The sequence below is a fragment of the Notolepis coatsorum genome (assembly GCF_963971535.1).
Source record: "Notolepis coatsorum genome assembly, chromosome: 13".
Lineage (NCBI taxonomy): Eukaryota > Metazoa > Chordata > Actinopteri > Aulopiformes > Paralepididae > Notolepis > Notolepis coatsorum.
Genome location: NC_140177.1, coordinates 108,245,903 through 108,262,136, shown reverse-complemented (window position 1 = coordinate 108,262,136; position 16,234 = coordinate 108,245,903). Strand labels below are relative to the sequence as shown.

General features: G+C 41.9%; 1 protein-coding gene across 1 annotated transcript in view; it reads right to left on the bottom strand.

The window, feature by feature from the left end:
* pik3r2 (phosphoinositide-3-kinase, regulatory subunit 2 (beta)) overlaps nucleotides 1–16,234 on the bottom strand; it is a 245,743-nt gene that overhangs the window by 205,722 nt on the left and 23,787 nt on the right. The window contains exon 2 of the mRNA XM_084328030.1: nucleotides 14,423–15,711. Within this exon, the coding sequence (XP_084184156.1) occupies nucleotides 14,423–14,738 (316 nt within the window). The 5' untranslated portion in view covers nucleotides 14,739–15,711. The remainder of the gene's footprint in view (nucleotides 1–14,422; nucleotides 15,712–16,234) is intronic.

Genomic DNA, 16,234 nt, shown 5'->3' with positions numbered 1-16,234 from the left:
CTGAAGTGGATATTTCTGGCTCAGAGTATGAGGAAAAACTCTTAAAACTCATTTTTGGGAAAACGCCTTCAAAGTTCTGTATTGTAAAATGCCATACTTTTTTTTTTAAACAGATATTTACAAACACAATACCTAATCAAACCATTAGTAATAGACAACCTAAACACATGCCTGATAACTGAATAATAATAATAATAATGATGTTATTGAACTGAACAGAACTACACACAGGCTACAAACAGTGTAGTACAGTGTAGTACCCCCTAATAGCCAAAACATATTTGAATAGATATCACTATGAAACTTTCCCAATTTGTTATGTACATATAAACTAAGAAAAAATATATTGCAAGTTTTCTGAAATTTATGTTTATATATGCAAATGAGGCACTTCCCCATTAAATATGTGCAAATTTATGGATGCAATAAGGCAAAATGATGTAAAATAAACAACTAAATGTGTGTTATTGACGTTTTATTGTCACTAGTTTCATAGAAGACATGTTTAGGAAGCAAAATATAACAAAATCTCAAAATCAACAAAAAAATTATATTTGACTATTCACCTGCAGTGTCTCGCCTTAAAACAGTACATATTCCGAGGCTGTGTCACCTGAACTCAAGTACAAATGTACAGGCACTTTGCACAACAAGGGCTAGCACCAGCCAACATGCACTTTAAGACAATATGCACTTTAGAAACTGGAACACTGAGCAATTTATTTGAGGTACTGTAGCATTTTTTCTTTTTAATTGTTTGTGTAAAACTTTTTATTGTGGGGATTGTATTCTTGTGTTTTTATATTGTATGTTTTTAACATTGTCTGTACTATATGTGGCACCAAGACAAATCCCAATCAACAGTGTTGAAATGGCAATAAAGTTTCTTTCTATCTATCTATCTATCTATCTATCTATCTATCTATCTATCTATCTATCTATCTATCTATCTATCTATCTATCTATCTATCTATCTATCTATCTATCTATCTATCTATCTATCTATCTATCTATCTATCTATCTATCTATCTATCTATCTATCTATCTATCTATACCCATATTTGTCTTTTGGCCATTTTATTATAAAAACCAGGGACAAGCTCCGCTCTCTATCCTCTGTTAAGCGCAAGCAGCACGTGTCTTTCTGACGCTCTGATCTGTGGAGCGCACTGGAGTATACAGTAGATAGAGAATTAATAAAAAATGTCCATTGGTTCTCTCAGCCCACATGACCATTTCTAGCATTTTCCAAAAATTCCAAAAAAATCCTTTCTTTTTTATTTAATTTAGTTTTAGTTTTTAGCTTCGTTTTTAGTGAACTATAATAACGGTGATCTGTGGTCCCTTCGTCCCTACCAGAGGTAACTCAGTGCTCACAGGTTACGTCCTCGCAGTGGTACTTAAACCATCTGTCATGAAAGTACACCAGGGAGCCATAGAGGCGCTGGCTCCTGAAACGGGAGGAATATATGGTTTCATCGTAGTACAAATCACATTAGAAGCCTGATATATCAAATTATTTTATTACAGAGACAGCGCTCCCCTTAAAGGGATAGTTGAGATTTTCAGAACCCTACCCTTATTTCTTGCTTACCAATGATGTTGTGGATAGGTAGATCCTTTCTCAGAACAATCCATGCTGTTCCTCATACTAGCTCCGAATAGACCTGTTCGCTGTTGTGTTTACACACATACCCTGTTCGAGCCAATCAGCAGTTCTGAGTCACGTGACTAAAGGCGTGTTCGAGATTGATTTCGGCTCGCCTCGAAAATAGACGAGAGTAGACGAGTGCAGCCGGGGGAGGAGTCAGAACGTCGGACACTTCAGATTTGACGAGAGCCTCTCGCCTAGTCTCGCATGGCAGATACGCGTTCACGTTACCACCAGGGTTTCCGTTAGAAAAAATTGTTGCCGGCCTCAGTGTCCGGTAGATTTCAATCTACTGGTCAAATGAGAGAAATTCCGGTCAGAGTTTATTGAGCTTAAAAACAATTGATAGGCAAAATAATGACAACAAAACAAAAGAATGACATCATCAAGGCATGTAGATTTATAATATTTTTACTTAAAACTAGGCTACTTTTGCGTATAAAGTCATTATATCGCCCGACATTAATAAACAACAGTCTGTTATCACATTTTTATGAGCTAACGAATTCCGTTATATTGGACATTTGTATTAATTATATCAAGCGAAGAACTGAGAAATTTGGCAGAGAGAGACGGCAACATTATCGTGGGTTTGCGTGACGACTCTCTCTCTCTCCACCTCCCAATGACTTATTTGCGAGAGTATGTCGATGCAGAGCAGCAGATTCAGCTGTTATTGGCTCTTTTCTGGGGACCGCACAGCAGCGCCCCCCACCCAACATTGAATTGAAAATGGCTGAATTGGAGTACTGCTGGAGTACTGCATTGTGCTGCTGCTGCTCCGGCTCTGCAGCTTCACAAAAGTTCGCACACCCAGCACTAAGCTCTCGCTGACAACGTCGTTGTCATTATTAGAAGCAACGATGAAACAAATGTAATGATTGTTTCGTTCATCGCATAGGCTATTTAATTTTAGCCTATTTTAATACAATTCAAATAATCAAATTGTGCTTAGACTCAGGGAATTATTTTCACCGGACATTAAGACCGGAGAGATTAAATATGTCGGACTTCAACAGATTTTGCCGGTCAAATACCGGTAATTACCGGCTAACGGAAACGCTGGTTACCACACACACATACACACCTGTCCAGCTCATTATAATGCGATGGCCGCGTGCAAAATTAGATTAGATTCAAATGTACAGCACACCATATACTGCTATAGTGGAATATACTATTCATATACCATAATGCAGGGATCGGCAATAGGCGGCCCGCGGGCCGAAATGGGCCCGCCAGCAATCATTTCTGGCCCGTCAGGTTATTTTGAGAATATGATGTTTATTTTACGCGCAGGAAATATTCACTCGTCTTGACGCCAGAGTGTCTTTTGAAGCTGTATCTATCTATTCATCATATCTATGGCTGTCACTATAGCCAATTGAAATGCTAGAAATGGTCACATGGACTGGGAGAACCAATGGAATTTCACTTTCACTTCCGCGTTTGGGATGCCGGCGCGCGAACGTTTGCAAAAACAAAACAAACGTCTTTGAATAACTTTTTTGCAACAGGGAAATATGATGAGCCAGAAGAGGAGCCTACGACCTACATGTATAAAGCTTATTTTAATAAACAGGAGTCATTCTTAAAATACGGGTTTATCGCAACAGGTAACTCTCGCAATAAGCAACCGGTGACTCTCGCTTGTTGACATGGCAACACGAGCAAGCAACTGTGTTCAAGTTGGGTGGGCATTCAACGCGAGCGGACATTTAACATGTTATTAGCATGGATTTTTGAGGACCGAAGCAGAAACAATAAGTCCAGGGCAGGGCTGCCTGCATTATGCCGGTGAGTGTTGTGTTTTAATAATAATAATACATTCGATGTATAATACAACCGCCGTGGTGCTTAAAATCAAATGCACTGATCTCGATTTATAATGCGAGCACCTGCATTAAAATCAAATGACTGATCTGTTCATGTGTAATGCACTGTGTGAGAAGCACTTTATAATAGAAAAAAGACAGTGCAAACATGTATATGTCGTTTTTTTTTACAGTTAAAACATTTTCACTTATCATTGGCCCGCCACGCAATGGCTTGGGGAAAATTTGGCCCGTGGGCAAACCTAATTGCCGACCACTGCCATAATGTATACCATCTTGTTGCGCGCTCCTGGCCACCGCAGCGCGCACGCACACACAACACACACACACTGCTGAATAATTCTGTTTTGCATCAATATATATATATACTGTATATTAAGGCAAAACAGAATTATATATACAGTATATATTGAGGCAAAACAGACGACGCGTGTGTGTATGTGTGTGTGTGTGTGCGGGATACAGTATCAGCTCAGCTGCTGCATCGTTAATGAACTATAGATTTATATGGAATTCGTTAATCTATCTAGCGATTGGGTTAACTGAGAGCCAGATTGCTTAGAGGAATACTGTACATAGAGCGGTAATGCTCAGATTGCTCATTGAGTCATGACTATAAATGCAAAACATAATAGTTGTATTTATTATCATTATAATTATTTAATTCCGATGATAGTCCATCTGTAGAATCGACTTGAAGAAGCAATCACCATTTGTTCAGGGGGGTTGATATATACCGTAGTTATTTTGATATAAACTCCGACAGCATTCATTACTTTGATAAAAATAATTTGGTGTCTGACAGCTTGAAGTTTATCATGATGATATGATGATAACTTTATTTGAGGAAGCTTGCTACCCAAACTCCTGTATCCAATAATAATAATAATAATAAATATATCTGATAGAGGGTAGACGGACCCGTACTGTATTGTACCCATTCTGCAATCGGTTAATAAAGTTTTTAATCAATCAATCAATCAAACGTCTCATAACGTCCTCTTGTGGGCGTTGCTGGTGGTGACAACCAGGTGACAACTTTTCTGAGCAAATAGGCGCTTTGCGCAACGATAGCAAGTCGTTCCCCATCATGGATTTGCGTGGAGCAGTCGGGTGAGAGGTACTGTGGAGCCTCGCTCTGAAGGCTGTGCGTGGCTCGCTCCCGCGAGAGTTCCGCGCCTCGCCTCGTCAGATTTCCAGAGCAAGTCGGACAACATTCTAACCGTCATGCAACGCGCTTGGCGAGGCCATAGTAAAAACTGCACAGATCCGCGTCTGCCTCGCCAATCTCAAACACGCCTTAAGTTACCCCAGACCTACGCGAGCTGCTGCGCCAAAAGAAGTACAACGGGGCTCTATGGAGAAACCATGAATTAAAGACTAAAAGTTGTTTAAAACGAAAACGGCTGGATGTCATTTAGCCAAATCAGCATGTGTGAGTCTTTCACCTTTTACATATCTAGCTTTGGCATGGATTGATTGTTTAGATCGCTAGCATGGCTAACAAATGCAAATATATTGTAGTCTGCCCCGTTGTTCTGACCAGGATTTACATTCCTTTCTGCCTCGGGTCTGCGTGCACATATTTGCCATTGATTGATTGATTGATTGATTGAAAACTTTATTAACAGATTGCAGAATGGGTACAATACAGTACGGCTCAATACAAACAATTGTTAACACATTAACTGCCACAGAGTTTGCCCGTCTCATACCACTCTCTGCCACCACTCTAAGCCTATGGAGATGTTTACCTTCTTTGCAGGGCTATAACTTTTTAAATTGTATTGCTAAATTTACATTACTATGGCCCATTCAACATCGATTATCTATCGTTCAGGATGTATGAACGTTATACTTTTTCATTCATAGATTCATACGAAAATACCGTCTAGAATATAAATATGTTTTTATCGTTTTCTGCAGTAATTCCTAGAACGTGAGTTATAGGCATAAACGCATATATAGATTATCAACTGCCGTTTGTTGCCGATACACGCTATATAAAAAATTTCAACTGTACATGATCCTAAACGTTATGACTTATCATGCACGGATGAACGGGGGGGGGGGGTGGTCGTTTATAATTCCGTGATCGTCAGTAAATGCTTTATGTAGTATGGGTGATATATTGATCAGAGCAGTTTGCATTAATAATAATAAACAAACACGCTGAAAATGACGGCAGTGTCCTCTTACCGTTCGCCGATGAGACTGGAGGAAAAAGATCCCACTTATTTGACGGCGACCTACTAGATCCATTTCCGGTTTGTATAATAATAATAAACGCCCAAATCATATCGATTATTGAGTTATGGCAGCGATCGATATACACGGATGTGTGTCTAGAGTCCCGCAACAATATGTGAGTGCCGGACACATTTGCCAGATGCACGGAGATCTCCAGAGATCTATTTCCGGTTGTAACTCGCCCGATCACCACCAGGCGGCAGTATTGAAGCGTTGCAGAGTTGTGCAGGCTCCCACTGTATCAGCCGAGGCTGGGTGAGGGTATTCTGAATACCATGGCGAAAAAATTAAATATGATCTCAATAACGTTGTACGCCGTGGAATGGCAGAATTAGCATGACCTTGAAACACGTTGTACGACGTTATTGGCACCAGATGTGTTAAGGGGATGCAGACCAGAAAAATACTTTTGTCTTGTTTACATCAGGGTCCCCCATTTTCAATTCATCAAGACATCATGACGTCGTCGGCAAACAGGTCTATAGTTAGCCCCAAACCAAGGCAAAGTCAATGGCCTCGTTCCACTTGTACAGACAGGAGCTTGGTCCCATTGACTTTGTATTGGCTTGTGGCTAACTGTCTGGATATAAGGAACAGCATGGGTTGGGTTGTGCAGAGAGAGGTCTCTACCAGTCAATATTATGGTAAGTAAGAAATAGGGCTAGGGATTCAAAAATCTGAACTATGCCTTTAACAGTGTTTTTACTGAAGGCTGAGAGGAAGATGGAGGAGAAGGTTCTGGTGGGATTGGATCCCAGGCCAGCAGGGGTATGTGTTCCTAAAAGCAGGGGGTCTGAACCTCTACATCAAAATATCGCATGGCACCATATATCACTTTTTAATCTATTTTGGCCCAGAAGCTAAGCTATGACCCGGGCCTCCAAAACGAGGAAACGATAAATTAAAGACAGAAGGCGAGGGAGTGCAAAGAGAAAATTAAACAACACCAAGACTTCATTCATGGGTCAAACAGAGGTCGTAGGTCAAAGGAAAAGACACCGTTTTGATCTCTTTCAGTCGTTCGTCCTTTATTTTTCGACACAAAGTGAAGGTGTGAGAGCGGTCAACAGGATGTGTAGCTCGTAGGGCTGATCTTCGATGATTTTTTTGGCCTTCGAAGCTTCAGGGCCGAGATTCGATTTTAATTCGAAGAAAAAAAAAAGAAAAAAAAAATGATTATAATTATTTATTTTTTTAATTAAAAAATATATTATGTTGTGGGACTTGTACAGCACTTTGGCCAACTTTGTTGTTTTTAAATGTGCTCTATAAATAAAGTGGATTGGATTGGATTAATTAATTAAATTAATAATGAGTCGGGAGCTGCGCTGCGCTGCCTGCGCAGACCCTGATCGAGCTGGGTCTGAGCTCCGCTCTGAGCGCCTGGGTACTGGACTTTCTGAGTGAAAGACCCCAGGCGGTCAGGGTGGGGGGTCAGACCTCCAACACCATCACCCTGAGCATCGGGTCCCTGCAGGGCTGTGTTCTGAGCCCCCTGCTGTACTCACTGTACACACATGACTGTGTGGCCAAGTTCAGCTCCAACTCCATAGTGAAGTTTGCGGACGACACGGTGGTGGTGCGGCTGATCTCTAACAACGACGAGAAGGCCTATCGGGAGGAGGTTGAGGCACTGGCACTCTGGTGTCAGGACAACAGCCTGCTCCTGAACATTGGTAAAACCAAGGAGCTGATCGTGGATTTTAGGAGAACACAGCAGGGGACACACACACCACTGTGGATAAATGGGGCTACCGTGGACAGGGTGAGCAGCTCCTGGGGGTCCACATCAGAGGACCTGACATGGACAACACACATAGACTCAGTCGTAAAAAAGGCGAAGCAGCGCCTCTACCACCTGGGACAGTTAAGGAAGTTCAGAGTATCTGGGAAGATACTCCAGTCCTTCTACTCCGGAGCTGTAGAGACTAGAGAGCATCTTGACTGGAAACATCACTGCCTGGTATGGAAACAGCACGGCACAGGACAAGAAAGCCCTACAGAGAGTGGTGCGCTCAGCCGAGCGTACCACGGGTATTGCACTACCACCCCTGCAGGTTCTATACAACAAGAGGTGCAAATCCAGAGCCTGCAGAATAATGAAAGACCCACACCACCCCAACAACAGCCTGTTCCAGCTGCTGAGGTCAGGCAGACGCCTGCGAACCCCAGCTACTAGGACAGAGAGACTTCGGCTCAGCTTCTTCCCCCAGGCCATCAGAGCCTTGAACACTGAAATCTCCACACACAAGCACACATGAGCACACACACAACACACACACTGTACACGCTCACACACTAGCAGCCACTTTAACATGAGCAAGCACACACTCATGCTGCACACGCCCACACTTATGGCCACTAAGGAAAGGTCACTTTAAAAATAGTATAGTAACAGTAACAGTGTATTGCACTACCAAAGGACCTAGCATGTCCTCCATGCTCTGTAAATAACTTATGTACAAATACCAATATGCCCTACTATGTTACTTGTTTATTGCACAATGTTGTTTTATTGGATTCTATTATATGTTGTTACTACTGTATTGCACATCGTTGCGGGCAAGACCACCCGCATTTCATTGTATACTTGTATGCCATGACAAATAAAACTCTTGACTTGACTTGACTTGGCTGCTCTCCGTTACACAGCCAATGACATTACATTACATAATTATGTTGCAACCTTCGTCTATAAAGCAAAAATTATATAAATATTTATATGTAGTTAATAGAGACAAAGGCAGAATTCGACTTAATTAAGCACGTTTTATTAAGACATGTTTGTATATGGGTCGGACACTGCTGCTGACTGGGTGTCTTATCAAACACAGGTAAAACTAAAAAATACTATAGAGAATTGTCAACCCCCAGCCCCAACAACTGCAACCAACCACCCTCCTACCCACCCCCACCACCACCATACATACACCCCACCCCAAAACCACCACCACCATACACCCCACCCCAACACCACCAAGCCATCACCACCACACATTAAGACAGATTACAGAATGAACTTGGGGTAGGAGGCCAGACCAGTCAGTTAACTGGTTTAGGCCTGTGCTCCCAATGAGAGGAGAGTCTTATAACACCTCTGAAGGATAGATTAAGGGGGTCAGTGTGCGGTCATTGCCTGGTAAAAACTCAAGGTGACTGGCCAGCCAGGAAAAGAGCTGCAATTACGGTGGCAACAAATGGTCCACCAAAAAGACAGCTGTTGGTGCGGGGAGCAACACCGCGTTTTAGGGTGCATTCAAAAACGGGTTCTAGATAACTGCATCTTTCATACAGACAAGCATGTACATCTGTTTTCAGATAAGTAGCCTACAGTTTGCAGATTTGAGCGCTGTGCACGTTCAATGTAAGAGATAACAAAGGTTGTCTACTTTTCATAAAGCTTTCACACTCCAAAAACTATTTGAATTGACTGCACAAATGTAAATATTTTGGCTCCACAAAAACGTTCAAAACAGACATACGGCTCTCTATCGGAGTAGGACAAGTATGTTAAACTCACTCCTCTGGTGGCTCGAGTCACCATGATATGGTCGTAGATTTTAATCTGGCCTAAAGTCGCATTTTGACTGCGGTGAGGTGCGGCAGCTCGACACAGTCTATTCATCTTCAATGGTAGAGGGTTGTCCCAAAGTTAGCCGTTTCTTTATACCCCTCCCCTTAAGGAAGAAGTGCCCTCCCACAGCTGCGAGTGTGGCACAGAGAGTGACACTCCATAGTGAAGTGCTACAGGGGGAGGGACCTGTCTGAGAAAGGGCCTTTGTGTCCTTGTTTGACAATGGGTTTTAATTAAATGTATTCTCATACATGTCTCGCCACAGTTTAAGTGGTTCAGCCTCATAAAGGACTTACAGTATTATTTGGCTGTTTTTTTTAAAAGACGTTCTTTGTGGTGCTGTGTGGTTGTTGCACCCGTACACTCTACTCTAAGTAAGCGGCGCCTTCCCGCCTCCATTCCAATGAAATGAAAGTAAGCGGCGCCTCGACTCCACCTCTCTACAACAAGCATGTGGAGATTATCTGTGTTGAAAACAACAAGGACATATGCAGCAGACATGTCGACGAAGAAGCGAAGCAATGCCGTTTGTTATTTAAGACTATGTCGGACAGATTTGTGTTCATTGTGCTGCTTTTTTAAAGTGTCCCGACCCATATAAAAATATGTCTTAATAAAACGTGCTTAATTAAGTCGAATTCTGCCTTTGTCTCTATCAACTACATATAAATATTTATATAATTGTTTGCTTGATAGACGAAGGTTGCAACATAATTATGTAATGTCATGTCGTTGGCTGTGAGAGCAGCCCCACTGCACCCGGGCAGGGCAGCCGAGTGAAACCTTGTTGGCAGTCACGAAAGGGGCTACTTTAGGGCTGACCTTCGATTTTTTTTTGGCAATCGAAGCTTCGGGGCCGAGCTTCGATTTTAATTCGAAGCTTCGAATTAAAAAAAAAATTTATAAAAAAAAAATTATATAATTTTTTTTTTGTATCTAATGTTGTAGGACTTGTACAGCACTTTGGTAAACGTTGTTGTTTTGAATGTTGAATTATGCACACATAATTCTGTGCATAGTTTAGTCTACACAGGCCATATTTCAAATAATCAAAATCTTACTTCATTCATCTTAAACATTCTTGATTTGGGGGATTGGTAGTTCCCATGAAATCTGAAGTTGTTCAAACGACAACAGCGATCCACCTTGAATTAAATCACACAGCCGAGTGAAACCGCGTCACAGTCACGAAAGGGGCTACTTAATTAATTAATCCAACCCACTTTATTTATAGAGCACATTTAAAAACAACAAAGTTTACCAAAGTGCTGTACAAGTCCCACAACATAAGAAAAAAAATAAAAGATATATTAAAAAACAAATATTAAAAAAAAAAAAAAAAATCGAAGCTTCGAATTAAAATCGAAGCTCGGCCCCGAAGCTTCGATTGCCAAAAAAAGCTTCGAAGGTCAGCCCTACAGTCTACATGGTCCGGCAATGTAGACCTTGTAGACTCCACTACAGACCAATTATCAGTGAATGTTCATGCATTTTTAAGAAGGGCTACTTCCACAAAAAAACAAAGAACTCACCAAAACATCTCAGTAGCACCTTATCTAAATGTTCTATTTCATATATGGAGATTCATATTTATTTATGTATTGCATGCATTTCTACATTTTATTTCCTATTTTGTTTATTCATCCCAGTATCTTTCTTTCTTATGTGTGGAATTCTACAAGGCATTTACATTCACATTTACATTTAGTCATTTAGCTGACGCTTTTATCCAAAGCGACTTACAAGTTCTGTACGACAGGTCATCAGGAAGGATACAACTCTATCAGCTGAGTAACAATATTCATCAAAGTGTTGCGTGTTACAGTGTAGGTTAGTTTATTAGGACAAGTGCATGACAGTAAGGTTAGTTAGGGGTAGATTTTTTTTATTTAATTTCTTTAATTTTATTTCAGATAATAATAATAATAATAATAATACTTCGTTTTATATAGCGCCTTTCAAAGGACCCAAGGTCGCTTTACATAAGGGGGGGGGGGGGGGGGGGGAGATAACAAGTCAACAAACATAGTGGACAGACACAACACATACATATAATGGTTGAAGAAGTGCGTCTTTAGTCGACGGCGAAAGATTGGACGGGATTCGGCTGTCCTAACTGGGGTGGGTAGTTCATTCCACCATTGTGGGGCAAGGACTGAGAATAGGCGTGTAGGTGGTGTACCGGGTATATGTGTTTGAGGATGATAGGACGAGAGCGCAACTGTGTTATAATAAATTAATTTATGTTTAACTTGTCCCCGTGTCCAGTCCTTTGACCACCCGTTCATTGTAAACAATGATGCATGTAATTGTATTAACGTTATTCTGTGTTGTAGCTATGCTATACGTTGTATTTAGTTTGTTAGCTATTTAGCTAATGTTGTTAGCATTGAGTGAGCATCAACGAACGCTAGATCTTTAATCTTTATTTAGCAGTCCAGTTTCTCCGGGCAGTAGCGAGTAACTACTTGGGTCTAAAAATAGCTAACGTTACACTACAAATAACGCTACTTGGTTAAAAGGAGCAACACTATTGAGAAATGTAGTTAAGCTATGTGGCGTTGCCCCACGGAGCTCCTGTGCTGTGCTCTGTAGTAAGGCCAGCGGCCCCCCACACGGAGAGTGACTGACGAGGGGTACTGGTTCCGCCTCATTAAAACAAACGCGCAAATAGCAATTAATCGCGCCCGTCAAAATTATTGCATTCATTTTAATTATCGCGCCGATTAATCTATTTATTGCTTATCGCGGCAGGCCTAATGACAAGCTACAAATGGGTAATGATGACATTCCCAAATCCAGGCCAGGTTGAAAGGACACTGTCCCGCCTATCGATTCATCCCTCGTCTCAAATTCAAAACAAGCAGAACAGGGATGGGTACCGACCAAATCACGTCGGTACTACCGAGTACCAATTCACGTGAGGTCCACCAGTGCCACATTTTAATAAAAAAAAATTAAGTCAGATGACGTCAATGTTTCGTTTACCACAAAACAAAACCTATGAAGTGTGCCGCACGTTCACGTCAATATATAGATGTGTACCTTTTAGTTCCGCAGAATAGTTCATTGCTGCTAGAGTGGTTTGTTTAATCGTTTTATACTTGTTATTTTGTAAAACATTATTTTTCATTTAAAGAGGTGTGTGTGTGTATACGTATATATTAACAAATTGTTCTAAATAAATAATAATGATAATAAATAATTAGAAGTTTGGACACAACTGAACTGAAAGATTACATTTTTAGAGACTAAAGTACAGATGCACTCTGCATATACTCGCCTAGGCTACACTACTAACTTATGAATGTGCACACTCCTACACAGAGCTGTCACTACGCCTGTACATCACAGCCAGCTCAACAGCTCCGCCCAAGAGGGCAATTTTTTTTACCAAATCGAGACATCCGCGACCAAATTAGTTTGAAAGAAACTGAGGCTATAATGTTGAACTGGGTGTATATACATAGTATCACTAATAACCAAAAAGTAAGCTTGTCTGAACATTTATGACTTATGCAGTGATGTATCCTAGTTATCAGAACCCTTTTCAACCCATTTTATATTCATATTTATAAAAGAGACAACAAAATATGGGGGGGAACAATAACATAATAACATAATTATTTATTCAATAATAATATGAGTAAAGGTAGCACTGATTAGTTTACTTCCTATTTGGGCAATAATGTTGACAGTGGAATGTCTTCCAACTCTCTGCATAGGAGTGTGATGAATGTGTTATGAATCAGTTATGACTAAGGCTGTCAATCGATAAAAATATTTTATCTGATTAATTGCATGATTGTCCATAGTTAACTCGTGATTAATCGCATATGTTTTATCTTTTCTAAATCTACCTTAAATGGATATTTTTCAAGTTTTAATACTCTTATCAACATGAGTCAACAAATGCTTGCTTTATGCAGCCATTTAACACAAAAGGATGACCCTCATGCATGGCAAATTTGCATCAAATTCAAAACAGAGTGATGCACAAAATAACTTAAAGGAAAATAATAATTTAAAACAATGAATAAAGTGTGCATGAAATAATAGGGGAAAGAAAACGTTAGGAACTTGTTACATTCACCCACACAAGGGCTGAGGACTCACCCCCCCCCCCTCGCTCTCACACACACACTCTCCCAGCTCTCTTTCTCTCTTGCCCCTCCCTCATCTCTCTCTCTCTCTCTCTCTCTCTCTCTCTCTCTCTCTCTCTCTCTCTCTCTCTCTCTCTCTCTCTCTCACACACACACACACACACACACTTTGAGTCAGAAACAAACATAGTATCAATGAGAGTGTGGCGTTAAAAGAATTGTGCGTTAACGCATTAATAGCGTTAATTCTTAACTTTGACAGCCTTAGTTATGACACTATCACTTCTCAAGTATAATGCATTGACAATGATTAGTAATGAAGTTAATTCAGTTCATGTAAATCGTCACCCAGTACTGTACAGTCAAGCCAGTATTGTGCATCATGGGATCAAATTGAGAAATATTTTTAGACCTCAGCTCTACGTCCTGTAACAGAAACATCAGCTTAAAGTCTTGCGTGTTTAACCCACATAACAACCATGTCAGAAGACCAATGTTTGGAACTCTTGACAGTAAAAAAAATATATAATATATATAATATGTATACAATTTCACAACAATATACAAATGGAAATATCAAACTCATAGCAATTTTCAACATACTGTACCCATTAAAGTCATACACCATTGACAGTATAAAGTACAATATGTTAGTGTGAGGGAGTCCAATACTCTTCCACTGTTCATAATAAACCTATACAATTGGTTCAAGGAAATCAATCATGTCAACACTAGATAATTAAATTATTGATATACTTTATGGCAAGATGTAGTCATTTTATGTAAGTAACTTTTATTATGGTAGATATTTAATTTTCTACTCTAATGAATTGCTATTGCTATTTTATTTTCTATAGAATTTTGTATTAGTCTGTGACTTCTACCCAGGGATTAGATGAATCTTGACTATATTTGGTGCAGACTATATATTTTATTGTGCGCCATCCTTGTCCAATAAACAAATAAAGAGAAAGGAAGAAAGAGACATTCAGAATTCAGATATCCTACCCTGTGATGTTGCGTCTGGCCTGGGAGCAGCAGGTAGGGGCCTCTGTGAACGTGGCTGGCTAGACGGGAGCGCTATCTTGACGGGCCCCACATAGTGCACGTATGTCCCCGGGAAGTCGCCCCTCTGCTTGGTGCGCTCGTTGTACCCCAGCAGCCAGCCCAGGTTCTCCGGATGCTCCTCGTCCCCTTCCTGGTACCCCTCTACAGAGAGCAGGGAGGCCCTGCCGACAGTCAGGAAGTCCCCGGGCTGAAGATCCAAGTCCTCCTCCTGGTCCCTGGTGAATGTGTACAGAGCACGGTACTGGAAGCCCTCCATCAAAATGGCTAGTGAAGAGGGGTTTAAGATGGTGGACCCTGCCTCTGTTGCAACGGTAGGTAGGGTTGTCCAGAAAAGACGGTTGATGTTCTCTCTGGGGGGGGGGGGCAGTGGTGGTAGAACTGTGGCCTGAGGGGTAGGGGTCACCCAATGCTTAGAAGCATTTTTAAATGGCGTTGATAGTCTATGTGGGAAAGTAGGATAGGATGTGACGGCAGAGTGCTGCTACTGTGTCTGCTGCCTCAGACCTGGCCGGTGTCGGTTGTGTCTGCTGCCTCAGACCTGGCCGGTGTCGGTTGTGTCTGCTGCCTCAGACCTGGCCGGTGTCGGTTGTGTCTGCTGCCTCAGACCTGGCCGGTGTCGGTTGTGTCTGCTGCCTCAGACCTGGCCGGTGTCGGTTGTGTCTGCTGCCTCAGACCTGGCCGGTGTCGGTTGTGTCTGCTGCCTCAGACCTGGCCGGTGTCGGTTGTGTCTGCTGCCTCAGACCTGGCCGGTGTCGGTTGTGTCTGCTGCCTCAGACCTGGCCGGTGTCGGTTGTGTCTGCTGCCTCAGACCTGGCCGGTGTCGGTTGTGTCTGCTGCCTCAGACCTGGCCAGTGTTGATTATCTGGAGCACTTTCCTCAGCTTGATCCCCCGGTTCAGCCAAACGATGGAACACAGGGAGAGCGTTGGCAACATGCTCCTTCAAGCGGCAAAACCCTGCTGGCTGCACGCTGGCTCGTTCAGTCTTCCAGAACCCTGCTGGCTGCTCGCTGGCTCGTTCAGCCTTCCAGAACACTCCAGTAGGGGGCTTCTAGAACGTTAGCCAGCGGCCCAGGGCCCCACGTCGCTGTCGTCGGATGGCTCTGTCCCTCAGCCCGGGCAAAGGCGAGCTGTCTGATTGGAGGATGAGTGGCAGAGTGGGATGGTCTCTAATCTGCTCTGGTTCTCTCAGGCTCCCACATGCTCCTCCTGACAGGGACTGTGAGGCGACCTGCATGAGCAAAAAAAATAAAAGATAAAATAAAATGCAATACAAATTTAAAATGTAAATAAGTCCAAGGGATAAGAATGATAAAAAAAATAACAAAAAAAAGAATTTGCGTCGAAGTATGTCAATTAAAGGTGTTTAATGAAACGAAAAACTGCGGGCGCCGAAGCTTAAAAGCGGAGCATGAAAAAATGGCGAACTGCAGCAGCGCTGAGCTGGAGTGCTGCTGCGTCATAACCTACAGCAGACTAGAGTCCCGGTCAGGAGCCTCCACACACACACACTGCTGCCTCATTGCTTCCACAGGAGCAAACTTTCACACCCAAATAAAAGTCCCATCAACAACATGCACCGTACAGGCAACAGCGTTGCCGTTTACAATCACCAGTCTCTCCGGAGGTAGATTCATGCCAAAAAAACTGCCAAAAATGTGCGCAATATGTGCACTCAAAGAAAAGACAACCGACCAAAAAGACCAATCCGAACTAGAACACCCAGACATTTGAAAAATGTGCAGAAACCGTTT